The sequence below is a fragment of the Neophocaena asiaeorientalis genome, unplaced genomic scaffold (assembly GCF_003031525.2).
Source record: "Neophocaena asiaeorientalis asiaeorientalis breed wild unplaced genomic scaffold, Neophocaena_asiaeorientalis_V1.1 scaffold357, whole genome shotgun sequence".
Classification (NCBI taxonomy): domain Eukaryota; kingdom Metazoa; phylum Chordata; class Mammalia; order Artiodactyla; family Phocoenidae; genus Neophocaena; species Neophocaena asiaeorientalis.
This window is the reverse complement of record NW_020173270.1, coordinates 2,590,262-2,602,365: the sequence shown is the minus strand read 5'-3', so window position 1 is coordinate 2,602,365 and position 12,104 is coordinate 2,590,262. Positions and strand designations below refer to the sequence as shown.

The following is a 12,104-nucleotide window of genomic DNA, read 5'->3' as shown; positions in this document are numbered from 1 at the left end:
TTTGAAAACAGATTAGAAATCAAGAAAGGCCATCAGAAAACAGGTGGAGCCCTGCCCTCTATCCCTTTGTGTCCAACCACTACCTTTTTCCGCACTGTTAACAAGCACAGTTTTTGGAAAGTACCTATGTTTTCCACATTACCACAAAGGCATAGGAGAGAAGCAAGAACCTCCTGGTAACAGGCTGCTCTTTCTGAACACAAAACATAAGCTAACCTATAAACCTGACGGGACACCACACCCTTAAGGAACTGAAAGAAAAACTCAGATTTGACATCAAATTTTAATCCTCATCCGTCTGCCGTGAACTCCAACTGGAACTCATATCCAGTCTGCACTGGGCAACACAGAACAGCAAACCTCGCTCTGCCAGAAACGAAATATGTTCCTAAACCCCTGAAAGCCACTGGGGCGCTCCCTGGCACCAGGGTCAGCAGAACACGGGAGACCCCTCCTCAAGACACAGGCCAGGGGTTTTGTGCCATCTCGTGAACTTTCCGAGAGGTAACCAAGGATTTGTGCCCAGATGAAAATACGACAAAAAGGGCGGATGCATTCAAAAAGGATTCTACACGGATGCTGACAAACGCAGTTTCACAAATTTTAAACCCCAGTGATAGGAAACCACCTACAGCAGATTCTCTTTGTTTATGGAAGCTATTTTCTACAGTGTTCTCAAGGACGCTAATTTGCAACTCCATCAATACCATAACCTTGTTGTGTGTGTGTTTCTGTTTAAAAACACCTTATTTAATATACATTGTTGATTCACTAAACACTATATAGTTCACACCTGAGAAAAGCGTATCCAGCAAATGTACTTCCTCCGGAAGCTACATCACAGCCTTCTAGTGCTTGGGACCCTAGACAGCACTTCAGAACGATGCATGCGGACCATGGTAAACCACAAAATCACCAACAAAAAGCACAAGAAAGTGTGAAAAACATGGCACTAAATACATCACAAAAAAGGACGTTTTTGGGGAACCTTCCTACACTGTTGGTGGGAATGTAAATTGGTGCAGCCACTATGGAAAACAGTGTGGAGGTTCCTTAAACAACTAAAAATAGAGCTACCGTATGATCCTGCAATCCCACTCCTGGGCATATATCTGCAGAAAACTCTGATAAATGCACCCCAATGTTCATTGCAGCACTATTTACAGGAGCCAAGACATGGAAACAACCTAAATGTCCATCGACAGATGAATGGATAAAGAAGATGCGGTGCTTATATGCAACGGAATATATTACTCAGCCATAAAAAAAAAAATGAAATGATGCCATTTGCAGAAACACGGATGCACCTAGAGATTCTCGTACTAAGTGCAGTAAGTCAAAGACAAATGTCATGTGATATCGCTTATATGTGGAATCTTAAAAAATGATACAAATGAACTTATATGCAAAACAGAAACTGACTCACAGACATCAAAAACAAAGTTATGACTACCAAAGGGAAGGGGGTGGGATAAATTAGGAGTTTGGGATTAACAGATACACACTACTATATATAAAATACATAAACAACAGGGACCCACTGTATAGCTCAGGGAACTATATTCAATATCTTGCAATAATTTATAATGGGAAAGAATCTGAAAAGGAATATATACACATATGTATAACTGAATTACTTTGCTGTACACCAAAAACTAACACAAAATTGTAAACCAGCTATACTTCCAATTAAAAAAAAATTTTTAAAGGACATTTGTTTTAATCCTTGGGGATTTATGAATTCACAAGGGGAGAGATGCAACAGGAAGGCAAGATGTCACCTTGTTTGATCTGAGCTGGAACATGCGTGTCAGATGATTCCAATTTTTTGCCACTTGGTGCATGTCCAGGAATAACCACTAAAGCGCTATTTATTTTGGAGTTACAAATAAATTTTAGTGAATAGGGGAATTCACAAATATGGAATCCAGGAATAATGAGAATCTTATGAGTACTCAGGTTTTCAATTTTAAGAAGATTGATCCAATTATAAGATACTTTAAAAAATATTTTAAGTTAATTTTTACTGGGGTATAGTTGATTTACAGTATTGTGTTAATTTCTGCTCTACAGCAAAATGAATTGGTTATACATATACATATATCCACTCTTTTTTAGATTCTGTTCCCATACAGGTCATTACAGAGCATTGAGTAGAGTTCCCTGCGCTATACAGGAAGTTATTCTTAGCTATTCTATATATAAAATACATAAACAACAGGGACCCACTGTATAGCTCAGGGAACTATATTCAATATCTTGCAATAATTTATAATGGGAAAGAATCTGAAAAGGAATATATACACATATGTATAACTGAATTACTTTGCTGTACACCAAAAACTAACACAAAATTGTAAACCAGCTATACTTCCAATTAAAAAAAAATTTTTAAAGGACATTTGTTTTAATCCTTGGGGATTTATGAATTCACAAGGGGAGAGATGCAACAGGAAGGCAAGATGTCACCTTGTTTGATCTGAGCTGGAACATGCGTGTCAGATGATTCCAATTTTTTGCCACTTGGTGCATGTCCAGGAATAACCACTAAAGCGCTATTTATTTTGGAGTTACAAATAAATTTTAGTGAATAGGGGAATTCACAAATATGGAATCCAGGAATAATGAGAATCTTATGAGTACTCAGGTTTTCAATTTTAAGAAGATTGATCCAATTATAAGATACTTTAAAAAATATTTTAAGTTAATTTTTACTGGGGTATAGTTGATTTACAGTATTGTGTTAATTTCTGCTCTACAGCAAAATGAATTGGTTATACATATACATATATCCACTCTTTTTTAGATTCTGTTCCCATACAGGTCATTACAGAGTATTGAGTAGAGTTTCCTGCGCTATACAGGAAGTTATTCTTAGCTATCTATTTTATATATAGTAGTGTGTATATGTCAATCCCAATTCATCCCTCCCCTACTTCCCCCTTGGTAACCATAAGTTTGTTTTCTGCATCTGGGACTCTATTTCTGTTTTGTAAATAGGTTCATTTGTACCATTTTTTTAGAGGTATCACCTCACACCACTTAGAATGGCCATCATCAAAAATCTACAAACAACAAATGCTGGAGAGGGTATGGAGAAAAAGGAATCCTCCTACACTGTTGGTGGGAATGTAAATTGGTGCAGCCACTATGGAGAACAGTATGGAGGTTTCTTAGAAAACTAAAAATAGAGCTACCATATGATCCAGCAATCCCACTCCTGGGCACATGTCCAGAGAAAACCATAATTTGAAAAGATACATGTACCCCAATGTTCATTGCAACACTATTTATAATAGCCAGGACATGGAAGCAACCTAAATGTCCATCGACAGAGGAATGAATAAAGAAGATGTTGTACATATATACAATGGAATATTATTCATCCATAAAAAAGGACAAAATAATGCCATTTGCAGCGACATGGAGGGATCTACAGATTGTCATACTTAGTGAAGTAAGTCAGAAAGAGAAAGACAAACGTAAGATACTTTTTAAAGTCTAGAGAAAACTATAGGGATGGAGAAGGATCAGTGTTGCCAGGGGTTTGAGGTAGGGATGGCATAACGATAAAGGGATGGCCGGAAGGAGTCTGGGTGATGATGGATGGGACACTTCTGTATCCCGACTGTGGGGACAGCCACACAACTCTATGCGGGGGCTAAAATGCAAAAACTGTGCACCAAAAAAAAAAGTCAGTTTTACTGTATGACCATTTTAAAAATAAAAATGTTTAAAGATACGCACCGGGCTTCCCTGGTTGGCGCAGTGGTTAAGAATCCGCCTGCCAATACAGGGGACACGGGTTCGAGCCCTGGTCTGGGAAGATCCCACATGCCGCGGAGCAACTAAGCCCGTGCGCCACAACTACTGAGCCTGCGCTCTAGAGCCCGAGAGCCACAACTACTGAGCCCACGTGCCACAACTACTGAAGCTCGCGTGCCTGGAGCCCATGCTCCACAACAAAAGAAGCCACCGCAATGAGAGGCCCGCACACTGCGACAAAGAGTAGCCCCCGCTGGCCGCAACTAGAGAAAGCCCATGCGTAGCAACAAAGACCCAACACAGCCAAAAATAAATAAAATAAAAATAAACAAAATTATTTTTTTTAAAAGTCACACAAGAAAAAATAAACTTTAAAAAAAAAGGAAAAAAAATTCATTGGCCAGTACTTATGTTAAAAAAATATTTTTTTTTAATAAATAAATAAAGATATACACCAAACTGATAGCATGGTCATTTCCCAGGACAGAAATGCAATGGTTTTAGGGACAAAGGGGGACTCTGGTTTTTTCCTCTCTATACTTTCATAATTTTTTTTGCAATGAGAATGCACTACCTGTTATTATTTTAATTTGAAAATCATAAATATGGCTTTTTTAAGATTTTTTTTGACATGGACCATTTTTAAAGGCTTTACTGAATTTTTTACAATATTGCTTCTGTTTTATGTTTTGCTTTTTTGGCCGGGAGGCATGTGGGACCTTAGCTCCCCTACCAGGGATCGAACCCGCATGCCCTGCATTGGAAGGGGAAGTCTTAACCACTAGACCACCCGGGAAGTCCCATAAATATGGTTTTTAAGTTGCAAAACATAACCCAAGCCACCCCGATGTGTTCTTAATAGAAATTAACATAAGGGCGGGTCTCAAGAGAACATCTCATAGCAGATACCACTTTCTTTTGGTACTAGAGACAGGGCCAGGAGCACGGAATCCTCATTCAATGCCAAGAAGACTGTTTAAACAAATAAATCCAAAGATCGTACACACACAAACACACACACAAGGAGGGAACATCACGGTTATTTTCTCGCCATCGGAACCCCTACATTCAGCACAGCAAACGGTATAAATTTCTTTAATACAGCTTGCTCTGTAAAGGGGAAAACACAGCATCCCCGGGCGCTTCATTTAACTTGATTCATTCAAAGTTGTATCAGGGACCACACAAGCTATGAGGTATGTCTTCCTGATTCTCAAGGAGTTTGTTCTAAATCAGGAGTTGGCAAACTTTGGAAAGGGCCCAAGTGTAAATATTGTTGCGAGCCACGCGATCACAACTATTCAACTCTGCCTGGAGAGCACAAAAGCAGCCACCGAGGATGCATGAACGAATGGGCATGGCTGCGTGCCAGTAAAACTTTATTTACAAAAAAACTGGCGTGGGTGGGCAGGATTTGGCCCCTGTTCTAGATAAAGGCTTTGACCATATATAAATTAAAAACTGAGTGAGACAGAGAGAGTCAAGTGTAGAGAATGGCCCTCTATGAAGAAGGGCCTAATATCTTAGTCTAGGAAAGGAGCAGAGGAAAGGAAGAAAGAGGATGGGCGAAGTCAGACACAGGTGAAAACTCACCAGGAGACAGTGCCTTCCAGTGGAAGGCAAAACCCAGAGAAGTCAACTGGGGTGAGGCTACAATTGGGAGGTGAGGGATGACCTTCTCTAGCGCCATGGGCAAAGCGATGGAGACACAAGCCAGATGCCGTGGGCAGAGCAGTGGGTGAAAGGTGAGAGAGCGAGGGCGGTGGGGACCCATTGGAGGGGAGGCTTGGCAGGGGAAGGCGAGAGGTAAGTGGTGAGTAATGGGGCCCAGGGGAGTATTGAGTGTTTACAGGCTGAAAAGAGAAAGGCTTCTGGGTAGATGGAGATCCCTGAACAAACAGAGGGGAGAGAGCAGGGGACCCAGGTGGGTAAGTGTCCTAGAGAAGGAAAAAGTTATCTCCCCAAATGCAGTGATTCTTAACTCAGGACAGTTGGCAATGTCTGGAGACACTTTTGGTGGTCATGACTTGGAGAGGGGAATTGCTACTGGCGTCTAGAGATGAGGGATGGCGCTCAACATCTTAAAATACACAGGGCAGCCCCCTGCAACCAAGAGCTATCCAACCCCATATGCCGAGAGCAGAGAAGTCAAGAGGTTCTGCTCTAATCAAAAAAGAAAGGAAGTCAACGACGGAGTGGAGTGAGGTGGGGACCCCAGGGGGCTCACCCCAATGACCTCTATGAGTAAGTGGGGCAGGGGCGAGGGGTGGGTCACCAGGAGGGAAGCAAAGCCTGGGAAGAACCCCGGGGAGGTACCCCGGGGAGGTGACCCGGCGAGCAGAAGTTCTGCTCTAAGGGTCCCGGAGCACACAAGAGAACACAGGAGAAACATCCGGTGGGATCTGAAAGCAACATCTCACACCTCAACTATACAACTCACTGCCCACCCCTCCACCCCCGCGGAAACTCTGTGGGTTTTCACTGTAATTAATCCCACTTTGCCTTCATTCTCTGACTTTGCAATGCCTCGGGTCATCTCGGGCCAGAGCGGATCAACCCGAGGAGAAATGGAGGGGAAAGCCATTGCCCAGTTCAGCCAAGCCACAGAGACTCCATGGGGGGACGAAGTGGGATGGCACATACCATGTGACATCTCTGAGTCCTCAGTCCTTAAAAATCCCATTGATTTCCCTCTACCCCACCCTCACCCACCCCAGCCAAAATGCCATATTGGTTGCTGTTGGAGATAAGCCATGTGTAAAGTTTCACGCCCCTCCCTAAACCTCCAAAGGGCATCACATGTCATCTATTCAGTAGTATTTTGTTAACCTTTACCACGGGGGTGGGGAGGTTCAGACTCCAAAGAAGAACCTTTTATTAAGAAACCTTTTATTAACAGACTGGGGTTCTAATCACAGCTCTGCCATCTCGCCAAAGTTCCTCACCTTCCAAAAGGACAATAAGCCTTACCTCCAAGCACTGCGGTGAGGATTAACTGAGATTACCTATGCAAAGTGTATAGAACCACGCCCGCTGAGTGTTTGCTTATATTCTCGTTAGTTAGGAGTTATTTGGAGAATAAAGCAGCTGTGACTTGGACTCCTGGGGGGGACAGGAAGGATAGGAGTTGAATCTAGAACAAATATTTATCAAATACCTACTAGGTGCCAGGGACTGCTCTAGGCTCTGGAAATGTAGCAGTGAACGAAAGAAACATAAATCTCTGCTCCTGCGGAAACTGTAAACAAGTAAGAAGCGGAAAAATCCATCTACGGACCCCTGAAAACCCAGGCACAAATCCACCGTTAATTACCAAAGCTACCAGGAACAGAGAAGCAAGGAAACATACAGGGGTGAGCCCACACACACATACGCAAAGCCTAACAACTGGTCTCGGACTCTTTTAACAAGACCCTAAACCACTTGCCACCCTCCTTCATGGAGCACCCACTGTATACCAGGGTGCTTGGAGACAGTGCCTAACTGGCAAAGGTGCTCGGCAAACCCGGTTTGTCAGCTCCAGAGCCTGCGTGTGGTTTCTCACGCCCCTCGCTCACCGTCAGGGAACTGAGGAGAGCTTCGGTTTCTTCCCTCCTTGACCCCTTCCTCCTCGTGACTGATCTCCTTTTATGGCGAAATCTGAAGAAGTAACCCAACAGATATTTTGAAAGCAGGGCCTCAGCCATCATGGTGGGAAACCCCAGCTACATTCTCTTAAACGATTCTTCCGTCCTTGACCTGCAGCCGCGAAGACCTGCTGTGAAGCCCAAGAAGGATGCTGGGATTTGCCCCTGGTGGCTGCCAGCACAGGGACACTCAGGAGGGAGGCTTTGGGGGCTGGAATGACCACAGGTTAGAGACCTCCCGGAGCTGACAGGTAAAAGGGCAGAGGAGGGAGGTTATTAGGGGGGACATGGGCCGTGGGCAGCAGTCCAGAGCCTTGGGCCCTGGCACCACTGGAGAGGTTCGTTTTTCCCTCTGGCACTGACTTTGGGGCAAGTGAGTTATGTGTCCTTCCTGAGCCTCAGTTTACTCCCTACGAAATGGACCACCAACGGTATAAGCCTCAAGAGGCCGCTGCAAAGGTCCAGAAAGAGGGACTTCCCTGGCGGTCCACTGGTTAAGACTACGCCTTCCAATGCAGGGGGTGCGGGTTCGATCCCTCGTCGGGGAGCTAAGATCCCACATGCCTAGCGGCCAAAAAACCAAACCGTGAAACTGAAGCAACATTGTAACAAATTCAATACAGACTTCAAAATGGTGCACATCAAAAAAATCTCCAAAAAAAAAGGTCCAGAGAGATAAGACCGACCCGCCCGTGGCATTTGGTGACACTGACTACAGTCATCATTAAAGCCGACACTACCTCTGCTACTACAACCGCGCTGTTGCCAAGGCGCTAGAGTTTGCCTCCCGATATCTGGAAACAGAACCCAAGAGTGTAAACATGGACCTGAAGTCGGGGTAGCCATGGGTCTAGATACGAGGAAGAGGCGGGGTGGATTCTACAGTTCCCCGCCCCAGGCAGCGTCACCTACCAGCAGGGACCCTCGAGGGAACCCCTCCCGAGTCCGTCACCCTCTACTCTGGCTCCAAACCGTCTGTGCCCCAGGAACTTGGCTGTCCGAGAGTGTCCAATAACCCCACTTCTCGGAGGCGACTCAGGACGCGTGTCCCGTCTCCGGAGCCAGTTGGGCTCGGGGAGGTCCAGGCACGGCACAGGTCCGAGGAGCGCTCGGGGGAGGCGCCCGTGGAGGGGCGAGCACTGGGGCAAGGTTCCTCCAGCCCGGGGCCCGCACGCGGAGCGTGGAGCCGCGAGCCCAGGCGGGCAAAGGCCAAGGTCAGCGGCTTCCCGCCCCCCACGAGGCTGGAGCTACAGTCCCGGCCACCCGCGCTCCGGCGGAGGAGGGCTCTCAGTCCACAGCAGGGGTTCCATTTTGGCAAAGGGTCCCTCCCCACCGCGCTGGTCCCCGCCCACTCCCGGACCCCCAGACTCACCCTCTCCAGGGTACAGGTGGCCCGCGGCGCCCACCAGCAGCGCGGCAACGGCCACCAGCAGTGGCACGGCCGCCGCCCCCCGCCCGCCCCCGGCGCCCATGGCTACGGGAGCGCGGGGTCCGGATGGATCAGAGCGCGCGGCGCCGGCCCGAGGGGTGCATGCTCCAAATGCGCGGCCCGGTGGAGGCGGCCCCGACTCCGGGCCACCGCGGACCGGGCCCCGTCCCGCGACCTCAGGGCCCCGAGCCCGGCGCTGAGCCCCTGCCTCCTGGCTCTCGGCCCCGAGCGCTCGGGGGCTCAGATCTTCGGACGCGCGGACAGGCGGGCGGGCACCTGGGCAGGCGGGTGGCGAGCGGGCGGCGGGAGCGAGGGCTGCTCGGCCCGTAAACAACGCGGCCCGTCAGCTGGGCCCCGTGCGGGCCGCGGGAAAAGGCGGCGCGGATCCGGATTCGGAAGGGACTCGGCGCCCGGGAGAGGCCCGAGAGGGGTAGAGGGAGGACCGGCAGGGGGGAGGCGCCGCCCCGCCCCACCCGCCAGCGTCCCTATCCTGGGCCCCGCGCTGGAGGCCCCCGGCGCGCCCTAGCCGAGGGGGCGCCACAGATCCCTGCCCAGCCGGAGCGCCCCAGCCCCGTGACTCCCGTCTCAGAGCCTGGGGGCGCCCCAGATGCCCGACCCAGCGAGACGGATCCTGTGTTTAACGTTTTGCTATTTTGTTCATCATGGGACTTTGGAAAATTCATTTTGATTTTTTAAAAGTATTGCATTAAAATATTGTTTATCTAGGTTACTCGGTTTTTTGTTACTCCCTTAAATGTTGTGCTCGCCTCCCCCTCGTCCCAGTCCCGCGGGCGCCCTGTCCTACCCCGAGTACTCCCCAGCCCAGCGCAGGCCCCTGGGGACAGCCACGTGCACGAGCGCCCCGTGCGCTCAATGTACTGGTGGCCTGGGCCCCTCCGCGCGGTCTGTGGTTCAAGTCGGAGAAATGACCCCTTGGAGAACGTGCAGAACCTCGCAAAAGTGCAAACGGGGCGGTGGAGATCTTGGATATGACACAAATGGACACACGCAGTTTTTCAATACTGCAGACCCAGAGTCCTCTCTCTGGATCAGCCTCACCTGTATGTGAATAACACCTGCGGGTCAGATTTGGGGAGTTGCAGTAGAAATAAAGTATGACAACGCACCCAGCACAGCTCTTGTCTGAGGGCATTCGTTCTTTCTCTCATCTATTAAACAAATATTAATTTGCCAGGAGGTGGGCCCACTGTCCTCTGAACTCAAACCTATTCCTGCCTTCCTGTCCTTCCAGTGTCTGGCTTCACCTCTCTGTCCCAATGAGCCTTCCCTGACCACACTTTGCAAACGCTCCCCAGCCCTTCCTCCCTTTGTTCCCCTCCCTGTTCTTGACAGCACGCCAGTATCCCTACCTGTGTCTTCGCCCCACCCCAGGAAGGCAGAAATCTTGTCTGTCTTGTTCACAATTTTATACCCGGTGCCTGACATATCCATTGCTTAATAAATATTTGTTGAATGGAAGAATCAACGTGCAGTAAGTAATGGGGATTTGCAGGGAGCAAAATAAACACCATCCATTTCCTTGTAGACCTCACAATCCAGTGGGGGAGAAGGCCATTAATTATACATCAGATGTGTTATAAGGTGGGGTGGGGAGACACTGAAGGATCCTCCGAAGAAGTGATTTTTGAACTGAAATCTGAGGTTGAGGAGAAACCAGCCCAGGGAAGCAGCAGGGAAGTGTTCCAGGTAGAGGGAACAGCATGTGCAAAGGCCCAGAGGAGGACAGGTTGGTGTTCTCACAACTGAACCAGGCATTGTAGCTGGAGCACAGAAAGAAAAGAGGGGAAACTGAGCTAGACAGGGTAGAATCTTGATATGCCATGTGAAGGGTTGTCCCCACCACCACCTTTATCCTGAAAGCAACGGGGATGCATTAGAGGGTTTACACCGAAAGGTTAACACGATCAGATTTTCTTTCCAATAATATCTCACTGTGGACAATGGGGCAAGAATGGACCCACGGAGAACAGACAAGAGGCAACTGCAGTCCCAGAGTACCAAGAATTGTGGGTCTGATCAATGTTGTTCCCCTTCCTTGAGGGGCTTCCCTCTGATCCACAGGGGCCCCCAAAAGCCACCAACAGTTCCAGGCCAGTGGCATTTGCTGAAATTCCAGGGGACGTGATGCTCTCTGGAAATCTTTCAGGACGCAAGACTTCCATGTTGTGTATAAAGTCAAGAGAATCATTGCAGTTGTGACTTGCTGGATGGAAATGAAGACACACCCACTTCCCGAAAAAAACTCATTGTTTCTTTTGTAAACCACCGTGCTCCCCCCAAAAAATACAATCATCTAAAAGTTGAAAGTCAACCTCTGCCTTTTATTAAAATCAATAGAATGGAAGTAGAAAATCACCGTTTGCTAATCTCCAAAATAACTGGTTCTGGCAAGAGCCATCCACGAATGCTAAGTGATGGTTGGAAGTCTGAAAAGTAACAGGGTATTTCCGCGGTCTGCCAGTATCTCACTGCAGGACACTTGTCAATAATAAAAGAAAGGGAAAATAGAAGCTTCATGGAGGAGAAAGCTGGCTTAACTAAATGATCAAAGTTGCTCTTGGATTTTCTTCTGTCATAAAAGATATTACTGGAGCAATTGGGGAAGACTGAAAAGGGTGTGTCAATCTGACAATGGTACTGAATCAATATTAATTTTGATCATTGTACTGAAGTGACGTAGCAGAATGTCCCCGGCTTTAGGAAATACACGCTGAATGAAGTACGCAGGGGTTAAGGAGTATAATATCTGCAACTTACTCTCAAATGGTTCAGAAAACAAAAATGAGACAGAGACGGAACAAAGCAGATGTGATAGAAAGTGTGATAAAATTGGTAAATCTGGCTAAAAGTGTGCATATAAGGATTGATTGTACTATTCATGCAGTTCTTCTGGAAGTCTGACATCATGTCAAAATTATAAGTTTTAAAAGTTTTGAAAAACCGTTTGGGACTTTTTGTTTGGCTTTGTTTCTCTTAGATTGCCTTTGGTCTGACATTTAAGCACACCATACTTTGAAGGCATGATGTAATGAGAGAGATCTTTTCATCGTTCATGAATATAAACACCAAATACTCTACTTTTGTTGTCCATCAAGGAGGGCTAAGGGAAGCCCACCACCACCCTGCTGGGGTCTTCCTTTAGCCGGTCCCTCTGGGACAATCTCCCTCAATCTAGCAGTTTTCTGTTACATTAAAGCAGGAAACCAAATGTAAATCCTGACTCCTGTGTTGTCATGGAAACCTGCTTTAATACATTACATTTA

At 47.1% G+C, this 12,104-nt stretch overlaps 1 protein-coding gene across 4 annotated transcripts in view; it reads right to left on the bottom strand.

Moving 5' to 3' along the window:
- Positions 1–8,901, bottom strand: part of INSR (insulin receptor) — a 125,859-nt gene extending 116,958 nt beyond the window's left edge. For all 4 annotated transcript variants that reach the window (XM_024745869.1, XM_024745870.1, XM_024745871.1 and 1 more), the window contains exon 1: positions 8,764–8,901. In XM_024745869.1, the coding sequence (XP_024601637.1) occupies positions 8,764–8,863 (100 nt within the window). In that variant the 5' untranslated portion in view covers positions 8,864–8,901. The remainder of the gene's footprint in view (positions 1–8,763) is intronic.
- Between the last annotated feature and the right edge of the window lie 3,203 nt (positions 8,902–12,104).